General features: G+C 42.8%; 1 protein-coding gene across 8 annotated transcripts in view; it reads right to left on the bottom strand.

Moving 5' to 3' along the window:
• Positions 1–209: 209 nt before the first annotated feature.
• Positions 210–17,195, bottom strand: part of GIT2 (GIT ArfGAP 2) — a 34,895-nt gene continuing 17,909 nt past the window's right edge. For 2 of the 8 annotated variants that reach the window (XM_075167511.1, XM_075167512.1), the window contains exons 15-20: positions 15,665–15,913; positions 14,173–14,262; positions 9,341–9,423; positions 9,022–9,204; positions 3,835–3,898; positions 210–2,971 (exon numbers count right to left, since the gene is read on the bottom strand). In XM_075167511.1, the coding sequence (XP_075023612.1) occupies positions 2,759–2,971; positions 3,835–3,898; positions 9,022–9,204; positions 9,341–9,423; positions 14,173–14,262; positions 15,665–15,913 (882 nt within the window). In that variant the 3' untranslated portion in view covers positions 210–2,758. Of the gene's footprint in view, positions 2,972–3,834; positions 3,899–5,262; positions 5,317–7,149; positions 7,276–8,199; positions 8,316–9,021; positions 9,205–9,340; positions 9,424–14,172; positions 14,263–15,664; positions 15,914–17,195 lie in introns of those variants that run through there. The other 6 variants (XM_075167518.1, XM_075167513.1, XM_075167515.1 and 3 more) reach the window with 6 other exon arrangements.

Genomic DNA, 17,195 nt, shown 5'->3' with positions numbered 1-17,195 from the left:
TTACCGTAGACCACTGCAGCTTAAAATCAGCCATGCACTTCAGCTGGTGCGGTGTGTTCAGATCCTGTCGCAGCGCGAGGGGCTGTTACAGGGCTGTGACAAAACGGGTGCCGTCTCAGCACTGCCGGCTTTCCTCAACCATAGGAACCTTTTCAAGATCTTTTCTTTAGAGAAGCAGCAGTCAAATAACCCCAAATAATTTTGCACACTGAAAGGGTTTTAGCATTTTATAGTAATACAGTAAACAAAAGATTAAGTCAAAATATTGTACAGACAGAATGACACTGATAAATACAAGTTTTGGAAAAAGGCAAAAAGATTTTTACTTTCCTATGCAGCATTTTGTAAAGAAAGAGCAAGTTTGTTTACAGGGGAAAAAGATCTAGTCATAAAAGAAAAAAACCACCATTGTTATTCCAGGTATTACAGACCTTCTGACCCGCAGTGCTGTATGACTCGAGGGCTACTCTACATACTGCTCTTTAGTTCCACCGTTGGTTTTGAACCGTTCTGCCTGTTTTGGAAAGAGCTGAGGTAGCACACCAGCATGTGCTCAGACCACTTCTGCTTTACTGAGAACGTCAGAAAATTGCTTATCTTGCATGGCGTTTGTTCGGAGACAGGGGAATTGACCTGAAATGCTGTTTAATCAATCGCGGGTTGGCCATGTTTTTATAGCTAGGCCTTCCAACAAGCAAAATGGTTGATTTTAGAAAATCTGGAGCTAGCATAGCTGGAACAAGGGCTTGCGGTGATCAAAGCGTCCGTTTGTTTTGGTACAGAGGCAAGTTTAAACAACTGATAACTTACAACATAACTCAGTGTTACCCTGCTTTGGAAATCAGGTAAGATATGTTAAAGAAAAGCATACAATGGTGTCCTGAGAGATTTAAAAATGCCATCCGCTGCCTTTCAATGATACCAATTTAAGGAAAAGCTCCTAGAAGGCTATCAATGTATTTAATTGCCAGTAGCATAATTTTGAAGTAGGTTTTACAAACGTCTTTTGTATTTCTAATCCCAGCCTGTCTGCATTCCCATGAGTTTAGAGACAGGTCTGGAATTCAAAAAGGAAACAAAAAAAGCCACAATGAAGAACATTAATTTACTGGGCTGTCATCAACTCTCTCCATTCCTTTCCTCCCTCAAACTTGCACTACTTTAAAAAGGGAGCTAATTACAACATACAAGAATCCAACAGTGTTATGGCACTTAGTGTTTATATATACATACAAACACAGTATGATTTGAAAAGGAACCAACCACTGAACCTCAGTTTGTTGTTCACCTAAGTACGGCTTTGAGAGTTCGTGGGTTTGGCAGACTGCATGCTGCAGACCTGTTTGTCGACCAGCAGATAGCCGATTCTGACTCAAATGTTTCTGTGAAAACTAAATGTTCACATCAACTGCTGCTGCGTGACAGCCGCGGCAGTTCCGTGACTTCACTCGTAACTAAAAGACCACCTCAAGCGGCTGCCAGCTGAACTGCCGGCCGGCTCCTGGACATGACAACACCCTTCCACAGGGGCACATGCGAAGGCAAAAATTAGCAATCCCCGCCCCACCCCGCCATGGAATTTAGATTCCCAAAGAACTCTATTTTTGAAAGTATGGACTGACACAGTTTTGTGTGTTATGAATGAACTGTTATGAATGAAAAAACCTGAAACACACAGCGACATTTATCACCCACTTACCCCTTTCTAACGGGCAGCCTAGCTTGGGTTACTCCACATGTAGCTTGTAAAATTTTGAAAGATTTGCATAAAACTTGCTAGGCATCAGAAATCTTTTCACATTTGGATATGCTGAGGTACAGAGGTTATATGCTATGGCAGACACAGCTGCTTTTGCACTGGCACTCTTCTAGCTTCCTTTTTTGTTTTTACTTATCACAGAAATCTTTAGTGAAACTGCATCTTGAGTTACTGAGCAATGCTGCTGCAAACAAGATTGTGCCTTGAAGATGACAGTAAAATTCTGTAGGAAACTTAAGAATGAATTATTAAATCAGAAACAAAGCATAATATTTTAACCACTAATGCCCTAAAGTAACATCAAACATATATATTAATGGCATAGTGACAACTAAAAGAAATAACTATTAAGTTTCAAATTCCTTCCAAAACAGATAAAGTGACAAAGACCTTGTATAGTTACATGGAATAAGCTCGGATGCCCACAACTACTATTGTTTTAGCAGACTAAAAACATTATTGCACAACAGTTGATATGGGAACAGATAATATTCGGCTTGTACTCCATTATCGGGACTACAACCTTCTTCCTGCTGGGTGGCAGTTACGGTCCTGGAGCCTTCAGAGCCTGTTTCGCTGCAGGTTTCTCGGTCAGCGGCACCAGGGCACACGAGGCTCCAGGACGGACAGAGCGGAGGCGAGATTCTGCCCTCCGATACGTGCAGCTGACTTCAGCGGCAGTTTTGCAAGCAGTATCTGAAAGCAGAACGTGGCCCCAGGGAAACATCTAGCAAGAGCTTGATACAACGCTGGTACGTGATAATGGCTCAACAGCTATTCGCAACATGCTATTATCTGTAACTAAACTGGCAACACAGGCACAAAATAAGGCAGTGGGTTAAATTAATCATAAAATTGTTAGAAAACATGCAAAAATAATACTGAGTTTTAAAAAAAAGTTTCTTGCCCCTTTAGTTTTTCTCATAAAAATTTGAATAGTTCCACACCTATATTTGAAATTCAACCTTTAAAAAACAAGACTAAAAAGCCAAGTGTGACTCAGTTGTTGTTCTCTTTGGTTGTGATGGTAACCAGCTGTTTCGCAGCCTTGGCGATGTCGTAGGCGCACTGGATAACTTGCTGCGTGACCAGCTGGATGTCTGTGGTAGGGCAGGTCTCCACGGGAAGGGTTTTTTTGCACTCGGATTGGAGTCTGTAGGCACTAGATGTCAGCAGACGCAAAGAAGTCCTTACCAGTTCAGATTTGGGTTTCTGGGAAAGGAGAGTAGAAGTTGAACTCGACAGAACAACAAAACCGTTTTAGGATCGCTTTTAATTAGCTGGTAGTGGTTCACCAGTGTTCTTTAATACAAAACTTGTCCTGCTAGGGCCCTGCTTTCTGCACAGACTTCTCGGTGCTGTAGGAGACATCGCTGCAGAGACGTGGGGTAGGGGCGGATGAAACAAGTTCCTGCAATTTCTCCTCTCTCATCTCAGGAACATTTCAAACTGCTGCCAGGCAGCATGCAGGGAATACTGCTTCATGCTCTCATTTAGGAGATTACTCACACAAATTTTCTAGTACCCGTTTACTGCTACCCAGCCCATGTCCTGGCTGACATCAGGGTACAGCATGTACAAGACAATCCGTTCAGGTATGCACAACAGCGTTAGATCTTCCTTGCGGTTTTATAGAGGTAGGTAAGACTTTACAAAAATGTAATCACGGGGATTTCCCTCCCTAAAATTTGCTGTGAAGAAACAGATTGCTTTGGTAGATGGGTAACAGATCTAAACATAACCTGCAAGTAAGAAATCCAGGCAACGGCGTTCAAGCAGAACCTTGAGGGAGATGAGTCTAGCAAAATTCCCATACAACCACATCACTACTCAAGCTGGATGCAAGTAGCCTCCAGTTTTGGAGGAACTGCGTGCAGTTCTTACAGTTTTAAGTTCAAGAGTAAAATTACAGACCTGGATTCACAACTGGCATGCTAATAAATACAAAGATGCAAGATTTGACAATAACACCTAGTCATTTCTCCCTACCTTTGGCTTTTGGTTTCCATTTACTGAAGGGAAATCTACTAACGAGGAATGAAGCCAAAAACATTTCAATGCTGAAAGGTACTTACTTTTGGGAACAAGGCTGCCATTTCCGTTACTGCCACATGTATTCTCTCGGAGCATGGTATATAGCTGCAAAAAGATGCAATGTATTACTCATTATGCAAAGACTCCCTTTTCCTCTTCAATTTCACTAGTCAGTGGCTATTATTCTAAACGCAACTGAGCAACAAAAACCCCATATATATTCTAAAAATATCTTTGTAGGCTGCACTGAAGGCAACTGACGGAGGTAGTGCAACACACCATGTGGTGACTCCTGATGTCTCCTCAGCGTTCCCCAGCACGCTGCAGCGCCAGTCTGTATGTAACCACGTGACTTCAGAAAAGCAACAACTTAACCCACAGTATAAAATTTAAGTTTTCATTACCCTTTGATCAAAGTTTGTTTGAAGGAATAACTGTCCACACCTATTGTACCAAACATTGTCAGAAAAAGTCTCAATTTGTATGCAATTATGGAAATGTGTCTATGAATATTAACTGCACATTAATTCATATGCTCGCATTTCCTAACCTCCCCTGAACCCAGCTATTCAAACGCTAGAATTCGTCTCCAAATTGTACAGAAAATGACTCAGCTCGTTCTGTTTGGTGTATGCACAACGACATATTATTGTTATATGTGGGACAGCGTGCCCAAGCAAACTGGTTCATGTGAGTCAGGCACAAAGTAAAGTAAGGTTCTGCAGTTTGGAAATATTTAAACAAAATCCAGTGACACAGAGGTGCTTTGGAAAAAAAGCAACTTTTTTCCTCAGTGCAGTGTTGACAATCAAAAGTGGATTAGAAACCCACTTTGTACGTGGGATCTGAGTAAGTTTAGCTTGCTGCTATTTTAGGGAAATCTCTATCCATCTGTTTCAAAAACGCTCTTTCTGCATAAGCCAAGAGACTGCAAAATCAGTCTACTAAAAGAAAAGTTTTTAAACTGCTAAGGATCTAAGCAGCTAAAAATATCCAGTAATCTCTGAAGAAAAGTTAAAAAAAAACCCCAAAGGTGTTTCAATTGATTTTATGTTTCAGATTTGAATTTTGGCCATCTAAACTCTTAAAAATAATTTAACAGCCAAGAGTTCATATTTATAGGACTTGTCTACACCTCTGAAGCAATGCAATTTTTCTGCACTACTTTTCCATATGTAAGTTACAAAGTAGAAGCCTTTAAAAAACCCACTTTGTACCTAAGTTACCAAAATACTGTAAACCCAAAAAACTCTACTCAAAACACTTGGTAGCAAGACCTAGGGCCTGACCTCCGTAAGCTTTTAACCCATCGGTTCTGAGCTAAACTCCGAGCGATCTCTGTAACAAACACGTGCCTCTCCGGGTCAGCAGCCGGGCTGGAAGCTTTAGTTTGTCGCAGAGATGCACGTTGAGGACACACCTTGATTCCAAGGAGATTTATTTCCATCCTTGTATCAGTTCAGTATCAGTTGAAGCCAGGAATGCAGCACCATGCACATATTTCCCCTTTTTCATTTCACAGACTGGAAGGTTAGACACCTCCTGAGAATGGGGTATGCCAAACTTCCAGTACAGAATTCATACCTTGCTTTTTTGGTAAAGTTTAACTAAAGGTAAAACATCACATGAAGGTAACTTAAGAACACCAAGATGCCTTCTCGGATGAATTCATACACATTAAACAGACAAGGAACAATTCTGATACAGCAGCTTACGGATACATGCATCTCCAAACTACCAACTACTTTCACAGTGTGAGAGTTTTAGGCTAAATATTCAGTAATTCTGTTAGCTAATAAAACAAAGGCAGATTCCATCAGTCCTCACAGATTTCACTTCTAATTTATATACCAAATGAAAATTGGTCTGTTAAAAATAGATCTTAAAACTATTTACCATAAGCTGCTGTGAAGTGCTGTGTTAGGGTGGTCTGTCAAAAGTCTAATTTCAAAAGAGTCGGTTTTATGCTTCAAAGACTCAATTTTAGCGTAAGTTAGTTATGATTCAATCTTAAGCAAGAGAATCTCAAAAATCACACAGCAACAGCATTCAAGAAAAATATTTAGCATCTGTAGATTATGGTAGATCATTGCCTTTTCAAGCAAAAAAACCCCAAAAACCAGTCCCCCTTGCCCCCAGTCATTATTTATGCAGTCATCTTGCAATACGAAAGGTGCAAAAATAGGTCACTTGCAAATGCACTGAGAAAGAAGCAACACACTGGGGTCATTTTGGCAATGCAGGAAAATTGCTTTAAAAACAAGTATTTCCGTATGTCTCAAATCACATGAGTTCTTCCAAATAAACTAAAAGTGGAGAGAGGTCTTCCAAGTTCACTGTAATTCCCATTCTGCTATTGAGTTAACAATTAATTTGCTCCCTGCAAGCCACACTGAACAGCACCTTACCTCATTAAAAAGCCAGTTTGCTGATTAAACCCTCCACTAACAAGGAGAGAAAGCCCTAAGAATTACTTGAACGAAAGAGACCAAGATTAATGACACATATTTCATAATATGCTCTCGACGTTAGCTGCAAAGTTTACATTGTGTCTTGGAGGAATGGCTTTATTTTATAGTCTAAACACTCACTGTAAGCTCATGAAATAAGCTGACACATTTGTTGAGTTTACACACATTCCAGTAAGACATCAGAAGATATTCAAGTAGTGACAGCTTGGAAAAAAGAATCCATCATTAGCAGTAACTCGTGGTAACCTCTTCCTCCAATCCTGGTATATTTGTCACTGGCAATAACACCTGGGGTTAAAACTTGGGAAGTTCTGTTTTAAAGAACATCTCACTTAAATTTCATTTTTATTTCAGGCATTAATAAACAATATTTTGGTCAGGTTGGAAGATACTATATAAACACACATCTTTTTTCATTGGTTCAAGATACAAATGATCTCATTTGACACGCCAGCTGTATAAACAGTTGAGGGCCTAAGCTGTCAGGTGTGAATGTTGCATCTTGGGAACTGTGAAACTTCTGCTACTCTTACAACAGTGCGCAGAAGCAGCAACCACATGTTGTGCTGTTAGTTGTCATAATTTAACTTATGTCAACAGACAATAAACAGAACAGAAACAGGAGAATCTTCTACACTAGAGACAGTTACAGTTCCAGGCTGTGATTCTGTTCCACATTAAATCAATACCGGGAGCTTCGACTGAACGGGTAGTATCCCAGGTTCACAACCCTCTGTACTAGCTATCTGCAGTTTCGTTATCATCCAAAGCATTTCATGCATAGCCTTCAACGACCCCCGTGCAGATGGTGCGCGAGGGAAAGAGGCAGCAGAGAGAAAGAGAAAGGACACTGTGCCTGGGAGGCAGGGACAGAGGCCAGAGTACCAGGAGGCAGGACCGGGCTGCTGGATGGTCAGAGGCTGCAGGGGAGCTCTCTCAGCCCAGGGAACCAGCGTGCTGAAGCAGCCGAGGCTATGTCTGAGCTTGAGCATGCCCGCACGCTCTAACGGTCTACTCGGCCAGTTGAGCACAGGAAAAGGAACGGAAGAAAGCGAGAAAAAAAAGGAAGAAGGTGTTTCATTAATAGATTATATTCTTGCATCATTTTATTACTCTCTGATTATCTACGCAGCGCATGGTTTTTACCTACAACGTTCCCAGCACTAGCTTGGAAGATGTATTATTACATTCCTAAGTATCTCATTTTGTTAAGGAAGTGTTCCCCTATTGCAAGAAGAGAATGGTGGAACAAGCCTATTCCATCTCCTGCGTGCCCCAGGCTGTGCAGTTCTCAGCCCACTAAGACAAAGCCAGGGAATAGGAAAACAAAGAACAGCAGCTTCATAGTTCAGTGTTTTGCAAGATTACACTCATTTAAGTACTGGCAAACACCCCACTCCATGCATGGTGCAGAAGAGAAAACAAAAAAGAACATAACAGGTTGTCTAAAAATCTACTCAATTTAACAGCAAAAGCTAGGTAGGCTGTATTGTTTCTTCCAATGATTTTTTAAAAAATATAATTCAAATTCTGTAAACTGTGATATACATTAAAACCAAGCTCATTTAAAGCTTCTCTTACTGTTGCTTCTCTGTGAGAAACAAGCAACAAGGGATTGCAGTGGAAAAGGTTACGGACAAGGGCAACGAGCTCAACACAAACACGTTAGAACTCGCCATTCAGCGTGAGGAGGAGAGGCCATGCACTGTCCCTTCTAAAAATAGAAAAGTACAAGAAGGAAAAAACATAGAACAAAAGTGGCCCCATTGTTGTGCACTTCTCTCAGCAAGGCAGGAAGTGAGGGCTTAACATAAATCGCCAGCCATTTCTCACAGGCAAAGACGGGCACAGAACTTGGGACAGGAGGCAGAATGTAAGACCTGCCAGTCTGCAAGTTCAGATTTTCTGGAGACCAAAGCTGTTCCAGACCTAAAACGTGTTCATACCTGGGAAGACATAACTCTTATTTACAGTCTTCTAAAAGAGCTGTGCAGGAGCACCACCTGATGATCACTCAAGGGCAGTATCACTTTTACTCACTCATGGCTATTCTGAAAATTAATCGTTCAGTTGGGCCAGGAGTTCCCCGAGGGAGCTGAAGCTGCGTGCTACCTGACATGCCGATGAACAGTCTCCTGCCTACCCAGCTATGTCTGTGTCTAAACCCAATAGTTCAAAATAGCTTTTGCTGGTATGTAATCTGCACTAATATTTCAGTAGGAAAACCAAATTCTCCCTGCCTTGGCAATTTTTTCCTGAAACCAGACTTGGTGTTACTATCACACTTCTGCGAGGTGTCCTTACCTAGGGACATGGAGGTCTGAAGATCCAAGAGAAACTTATGCCAGGTTCTCTGCAACATGTTTGATTTCTATCTAAAACAAGACTCATTTTGCAGGAGGATTTCACAGGTGCTTTGCTCCCCAGCGGTCCCCATCCCCGTGCCAGTTGTGGGCAGGGCAGGCAGGCGGCAGGCAGCAGGCAGTGCTGCAGCGAGAACCCACCTGCAGGGGGCTGCGCCGGCTTTTTGGACAGGCACGTGTGTTCCCACTGCCTGTGCTGGTCACTCATCCCCGCTCACCCCGTGGCACTAGGTCCAGCGCACCAGGAAACACCACGGACCTACACGTTTTGTAGGTGTGAAACCAGCATCTCCAGCATTAACACGGCTGGTGGCGGCTGTACTTCTGCAAACACCTGAAGAATTTTCTTCATTTTCTTGCAAACTCCAGAACTTTTCCAGCACTCATGCCTTACCTGTCATGCTTGTTTTCTTGCGCTGCTCGCAGCAGCTCCTGAATATTCTTAGTGATCTGCTCAGTTTTCCGAATCACATCTTCTGTACTGGGCAAACTGGAGCTGGGGGTTGTGTCGGCGTCTTCAGGGATGGATCCCTCCCCCTGCCAAATGACGCTCCTCTGCCGGCCTTTCCTGCCTGATCTGCAAAGGAACAAAGCAGAGGTCAGCCCTGCGGGACGGAACTGGCTGCTTACACAACTCCCTGTCCTCCAACAGCGCGGAGCTGTGCTGTCAGCTCTACGTCACCGCGCCATCAGCTCTGCGTCACAGCACCTACCCTGTCTCCTCCAGCTCCAGAGAGGCGGTGGGGTTATCATAGTCGCTCTCGGACACGCTGCTCTGCTTCTCCAGCTTCGAGGCCTGCAACGAATACAGATTTATTTCAGCGTTGTGCAGGAAAGAAGAGCCCTGAGCTGTGCCAGCGCCACGTCCTGCGTACGCGCGCTTGCTCTTTAGCACAACAGCCCCTGCACCAGCCACTACCCTGGAGCCCGGTGTGCCCCCTCACCCTGTGCTGGGCTCCTGCTGCCAGCTTGTACCCGAGGCCCTGGGCGCTGCTGGCACAGCACGGCCCTGCCAGCCCCGAAGCGAGGGCCCTGCCCTGCAGCCGCAGGGCTGCAGGGCAGGACAGACGGCCACAGCGCGGCGTCCTTCTCCTGCCGCTGACACTGCCACGTGGGCACGGATAGGGAGGCCTGCAGGGCAGCGGAGGCCAAACGGAGAGGGCAGGACCGCCAGGGAGAAAGAGGCCAGATCAAGAGCCAGAGGCCTGCAGCAGGCTAGAGGCCAGACGCAGCGAGGGAGGCTGAACACAGAGTGGAAATCAAACTGAGCATGGGAGGCTGAAACGAGAACTGAGGCCCAGCACAAGGTGCGAGGCTGAACCAAGAGTAGGAAGGCCCATGACAGAGTAGAGGCCAAATCAAGCATGGGGGTCTGACCACAGAGCAGAGGCTGGCCCTGGGAAGTCCATCCATCGCAGAATGGGAGGCCAAAACAAGGGTTGAGGACTATTGCAGTGTGAAAGCCAAAATGAAGACAGGAGACTGAAATGATGGCGGGAGGCCCATTGTGGAGTGGAGGCCAAATTGCGGGTGGAAGACCAAAGGGCATGTAGGAAGCTGAACTGATGAGACTTGGAGCCCATTGAAGACTGGAGGCTGAAACAAGGGTAGGAGGCCAAAATGAGGACAGTTAAGGCCCGTTGCGGATTGGAGGCCAAAACAGGGGTGGGAGCCTGAAACGAGGAGAGTCGAAGCCCATCGCAGATTGGAGGCCGAAACAGGGGTGGGAGGCTGAAACGGGGAGAGTTGAGGCCCATTGCAGACTGGCGACCAAAACAAGGTTGGGAGGCCAAATAAGTGAGAGTTGTGGCCACAAGAGTAGAGGGCCACTGAAGAATTCGTGTCAAAAGGAGGGTGGTAGGCAAATTCCAAAGCAGAGGCCGAAAGGAGGGCAGGAGGCACACAAGGCAATGAATGCCAGAGCGAGCACTGTAGGTACAGAAGGAAGTGGAGGCCAGACCGAGCGTGGAAGGCCCACTGCAAAGTGGGAGGCTGATCCAACCAGGAGTCTGCACCCAGAGTAAAGAATGAATGAAGAGTGGGATACCAAAATGAGCTTGGAAGCCAAATCCGCAGCAGAGGCCGAACCCCGAGTGAAGCTGAGTGGGAGGCCGAACCGAGAGCGGGAGGCACACAGTGGAGCGGAGCGTGAACTGAGCCTGCGACTCTGAACTCAGAATGGAGGCCCACCACAGAGTAGGAGGCCAAACCTAGATTGGGAGGCTGAACCAAGCGTGGGAGGCCCACTGCAGAGTGGAGGCCGGACCGAGCACAGGAAGGCCCAGCTGCAGAGTGCTGCTCCAGAAGGTGGCGGCCATAAACAGAGTCAGAGGCCCAGTATTCTCCTGCTCTCCCCTTCACGTGGCATTCTCTGGGGAGATACGCAGTGACTGTGTGCACACCGGGAACCGGAACGCCGCCCATTCCCTGCCTCTGAGCACACGCGCTTCCTCCCAGGTGTGGTGGCAGAACGTTCACCACCTCCTACTCCCATACAGACCAGCTCTGCACCTCCCAGTAAAGCATTCAATCCGTGGGCAAGGATGATGCTCAGGATTTTTTCCTAAACTCCTTTTCAGCTTTTTCTTTTCACCCTCTCAGAGGGCTGCTAACACAAATAAGCATACTTGCACCATGACAGCTCGCGAGTGCTCTCCCTGCAGATCCTAACATACAGCCCGCTCTGCCAGCAGCAGATTCAAAGTAGACTTTCAGATAGAGAGCTGGCTCCCTTCTCTGACCTGATTTAGCCTTCTTGGATATTTTATGCCCAGGCAATACAACATCCTGGAGGTTTACACTATGAATACCCGCTGTCAGGCCAATCTCTGCAGTCACATGAATTTGCAGTTTGAAGCCCCTGAGGCACACTCCCATCCGCAGCCAGGCCCCAGGATCACCACACAGCTGCCTACTCCAGTCTTAAAAATTGCAAAGCTCATCAGAAGTGCCTACTGCAGCTCGTCCATTTGCAAGTACGCCACGTCAGTCTCACTCCACATATAGACCAGCCTCTGCATCAGCTCCTGCCTTAGTCACAGACACTGCTCACATAATAGGGTCCTTCGCAATCTCCGTTGAAGAACCAGCCTTGGAGCTTTACAGAAACTCTGAAGTTAAGATGAGGGAATTTCAAGTGTTAGACTGTATGGGACACCTTCAATTTGCATCCCTGATCCATATACTTAGGAAATAATATTTCTACCTTGAGGACAGACCAAAAATGTGACTAGGAATTGGTTTTCATTGGTTAAGATCCAGTACATTTGTTAAGCATTCACCTAATGTTAAAACCAACAATTCTTAACTCTGAAGCACCTGGAGTATGAACACTTTCCATCCATTTTAAAGTTACTTCGCACAGAAGGAAAAAACAAGCATTTTTTTGAACACTCACCTCTCAGGATAGCTAGTAAAGATGAATTGTAAAAGTGACACATATTTTGAAGATATGAAACTATTATATGTAGGGTCTGACCCTTCCCCTCTCCCAGACGTATAGAGGAGAACAATACGATTTGTGGCAAAGCTCTATGCTATGGTAAGAAATACAAATGACAACATTGAATTACAAGAATAGGATATTATGGAATCAGTAATATAGTATAGAATCAGTGTACAATAAAAACAAACAAAACTTCTGCAAGTTTCTAGTACTACACAGTACTGATATCAGCTGCAGCCAAACCTAGATTTGCATTTGACCAAGCAGGAGATACTCCCTTGTAAGTTTTATCATCTAGCCCTACTTGCAAATCTAATGTTTTCTTGACTGATATGTCCAAACGCTGTACGGTCAAAATAAAATGGGGACACAGGAGTTTAAAAAACAGGTTCTTTATCCTGGCAGGAAGAGGCCAAAGTATGACCATTCAAAATCTAAACTCACAGACTTGTTTTTTAAAAAATTTAGTATGAGACTCTGCAATGCTTGCCCCCCCAAAAAAATGAGACGGTACTGATTTCATTATAACCACACAGAAAAAGCAGAGCAAAAAGAGAGAACTTTTCTTGAAAGATCTTTTCAAAATCAGTTAAGTCTTACAAAGAAATACAAATACTTCTCTCAAGTTTACTCTCAGAAAGTCTTGTTTAACACAGAAATAAGCAAAGCCTCAATCTTGAACACATGATACAACAATGGGTATAAGCTACTCATTATTTTCTAAGAAATGACACATAAACATCTAAAAACCACCCAAAGGACCTTGTATCGATATTTGCTTCAAAGTTAAAGAAGTTTAGTCGGAGCAAGACCTCGAAATGTGATCAACTCATTCTGATGATGGAGGGTACTTTCTGCAAGCAGTGCAAGCTGGTAGGCTCAGGCTGGTCAAACAGCAGCGTAAAAGCTACGGGTTGTTCATCTTCAGCATTCATTAGTCTGTGACACATGAAGCTGTACCTGCTCAGGGTCCATTACTACAGTCACAGCCCCTTCATAGCCAAAAATGGATGTTATTCTAAAGCTGCAAATGCAATGTGCTTTTCCTTTCTTTTGAATATGTAACTTGCAATTAGTTCAAGGATCCCAAATAAAACAGAGTCTAAAAAGAAGCTGTAATGGACAGACTAGTCTATCAAACTGTTTGCCTTGCTAAATATGTCCTTTTGCAAGGTGGCATTTTATGCTCACTCAAATTCATTTGCTAGAAGTAAGACTAGATTTAAGTGTCCCACTCCCAAAAGAGAACAGTGTTTAAAAAAAGTTTAAAAAGCTGGACAAGGCTTCTCTAAATAGCTAATAGCTCACATATGAGGCCACAGCAAAGACAGTGTCTTTGGAACAACATAAGCTTACAGAATGCATTTAATGTTTCTTGGTAACACTGCAATTTTTTTCCTAAGAACAAAGTTTTGTAGATCTTGATGGAACACCAATATAAGCTTCCTTTATACTTTTTCAGTGTCTTTAATCTTGCCCTGAAAGGAGTCTTGCTAAAAACAATTCCCATGGCCAGTCTTTTGTCTATCAAGGTGAGTAGAAAGCAGGCTAGCTGATACTAAATGCATTGGTGGGCAATATGAATGGCTATCTGGATGCTTAAAGAACTCACTTCAAACAAACTAATGAACATCTGTAAGATAAACAGTCAATCAGTACCAATTTGGATTGGTGCAAACTGGCAGCCCCCAAAGAAAACAGGCTTTAAAGCTTGAACCCAGTGAGCTTCATATGCCTCATGCAGTGCATTTTAGTCAGGAGGAAGAGTTATATATTGGCTTATGGAATATCAGAGTGCCTGCCAAATTACTTTCCAAACAGCAACCAACTTGTCTTCTGGCTTTTTTCAGTGTTACGCACTTGAACAAGTGATATGGAGTAACTGTGCATAGTGTTAAATGCTAAAGATTTTAGCTGTTGTGAAGTTAGAGAGAAGCAAGTATCCACAGCATGTGGCAGAAGAAACGGAAAGTGATGAAATACTGCTTCGTGCAAGCATGAAGGCTAGTCAGCATAAAAGGGGAGAAGACAGAGGCATAATGGCTTCTAGGCAGATTGCCACCTCCTCCAGGTAAAAGACCAATTGGGAAGGTACTTAACCCTTCGTGTGCTTTCATCCCTTGACCAGGAAAGCGTGGAGGGGAAGGAAGGTAGAGATGAAGAGGAGGTCACAAACGCACTCCTCCCGATCTAAAAATGGGAAAGAGAAAAACACTCGGGAAAACCAAAACCAAAACACAAATAAATTCTTAACTGAAATAAAGGAACATTCTTAAAACCATGGAGATGACATAAAGCAAGAATGATTTTGAGAATTTGGCTAAGCCTGAGCGGACTTAATTCTTTCGAAATACAATTGACTTCATGTTAATTCTAATATTGATATTCCAGAGGTACTAAATTCCACAGAGAATAAAATACATTCTCCATAATACCAAATTAACTAACTCCACATAACAAATTAATGCTTCAGAACTGCTACTTCTAACCAAATTTCAAACCAAATGACCAAAGGACCTATATAAAGCACTGTCATGTTTTGCAAACACTGCCACATGCAAAAGAATTCTGACATTTCTTGCTGCCAGAACTGCTTTTATATCAACATGCCAATATAATTTAAGATGACCCAGATTCCATAGTCTGAAGGTCTTATTAATTTAATTGAAGAGGGGGGGAAATCCAGCATACAAATTTCTGCACTGATGCCCTGGTGCACTCCACTGTCTTCTTTGGAATGTGCATGGAACATTTGCCCTCCCTCATGCCAGGCAAAAAACCCGTTAACTTCCAAGTATGTTTTAAAGGGCTTAATTGTTTATCTGGAAGGAAATACAAGACAGTGCTACCAACAGGGAAACATATTGAAAAATCCACAAATGTTAAATACATGCCTAAAAAATATTGTCCCATATTCCTGCCCACAGGGCAATCTAAAAAGATGCAACAAAAAATTAACTTTAATAAGCACTAGTGTGTGTTTGGTCACTTATCTAAAGTGTGAACACATCAGTGCAAAATCCTTGTGGCTAATACAGAACTCCCTCTCCACTATTAGCACATCATACAGGAAAATACTAAACCACAAGAATTTGTTCAACTAACATATCTAAACCACCTTCAGCCTCCAGTTCCAAACTCAGAATAAGAAATTGGTGGCCTAACAAAAAAGTTAGCTTCAATTTTATTTTATTTTTGAAAGGTGGTTCTGAAGTTCCACAAATTGGCACATACTGTATATCTCAAGAAAGAAATCCATGAACTTTACCTACCTTCTTGGAATACTACTTTTTTCCCCCCTCCTCGTTTTCAAACAGCCACACATCAATATTTGGCATATATATTGTGGTTAAAAGAACAGCTGAGCAGAAGCCAAAAGCTCCAGTTTACATATTCCAGAATTGTTATAGCTTTTACTTTTCAAAACATCAAGCTCCTGCAGACATGTTAATACAGCAAACATTAACAATTCTTACAGTTCAAATTCACTCTGAAGCAGACAGTTGAGCAGCTTTGGTAAATGAGCATAGTTGGAATAGACAGAAAAGCTGAATGTAAGAGAAAATGCAGAAGCACCAGCAGTTTTACTTACATGTGGAGGGAAAGGCTGCAGTCTTGTTATGCTTTCTTCTGGGTATGTGACCTCTCCCATGGGGAGGTAGGGTTTCTGACCTGATCCAGTCTCATACATGGACATGGGTCTGCTACCCCGTGCAGATGGTCGCCGCTTTAAAGAAGAATTGTTGGTAGGGTCTGTGTATTCAGAACCAGTTTGGACCTGATATATATTGGTTGTGGCCTGTCTTCTGAGGTTGGTATTCTCACTCTGTAGCGTTTGAAGCTGAAAGAAATGTTTAGCAGTGGGACTTTGTTTTTCTAATAGCAAGCGTCAAAAGCAAACTGACTACACAATACACGCTTGTCAGCTTTACTAGTAAACCCAGTTACTAGTAGCTGGGGTTTGATTTCTTTTTCAAAATCTACTTGACTTGCTTAGTATAAACATAGAAATGTCTATGTTCCAGATCTGGAAATATTTATGTGCTGATTTCCAGCACTTTTTGCTGGGATGCATGCTAAATTAGATCTTAAAATTGGCTGTTGTAGTTAAAAACACACAATCCATTTCTTCCAGCCTGGCTGTACTGGCACATGAATTGTGTAATATAATGAGGTTGTGGGGGGAAGGACTGCCAACAAAACAGTTTTTCAAGCAAAGTGATCCACTTCAGCAGTCAATACAAGAACTTAAAAGAGGACTTTAACATAAGGCCTATGAAATCTGAAAATGCCAAAACTACAGCACAGACACCAGAGGCAGCGCACAGAAAACTAGAGCTTGCTCTGCAAAGCAAGAAGAGAGTTTAGCTTATGAAAATTAAGTATCAGCTACTGCTTTCTAAGAAGCCAACAAGAAGTAATTTTAAAGCTTTTATTATTATGTATTTGATGGATAATAAAAATGCAACAATTCTGATCTTTTTTGTGGAGTTACTCAGAGTAAGTTTGCTATATTAACACATCATAAAGAAAAGATGTAAAAAACGTCAGTATCAGCAATTCTCTAACAATAATTGAGTATAGTATTTCAAATAGTCGATACCCTTTTAAACAGGAAATTGCATATTTACTACTTGCATTTACTTTGCATCATATGAACCTTCAAGAACATTATCTCTACCAAAAAATCCTATTTTGCCTAGATCACTTCCCAGAACCCTAAATTGAATGTGCAGACTTCTATCAAGATAATTTATGCTTTTTCTCCCCACTTTGTGTGCTCTGTAGTAAGATGCATCAAGTCTTAAGATTTGAGGATCAGCCAGGAGCCAAGCTTCCCCTTTAAAGTTTGACATTAGAGGCAATTAAATAGGTCAGCTTTATAGTCTCCTTCTTCCAAACTTCTTCCACGTTTTAAAACGTGCTTTTGGTGCAGTTTTAGCCAACAGCTAATGTAAACTCAGACCAAACTCTTAACCACCTATATGCACCTAAAAACATCTGCAGGCATAAAAACCACAATTTTTTTCCATTAGAATGCCCATTAAAGCAACGGAACTATTTTCATTTTTATTTAGGAAGAATCTATTCTGAAGTGCCATTCAAGTGCAGCTTTGCCTCTT

This window comes from Calonectris borealis, chromosome 18 (genome assembly GCF_964195595.1).
Source record: "Calonectris borealis chromosome 18, bCalBor7.hap1.2, whole genome shotgun sequence".
Classification (NCBI taxonomy): domain Eukaryota; kingdom Metazoa; phylum Chordata; class Aves; order Procellariiformes; family Procellariidae; genus Calonectris; species Calonectris borealis.
The sequence above is the reverse complement of the archived record's forward strand: the minus strand, read 5'-3'. Positions and strand labels throughout refer to the sequence as shown.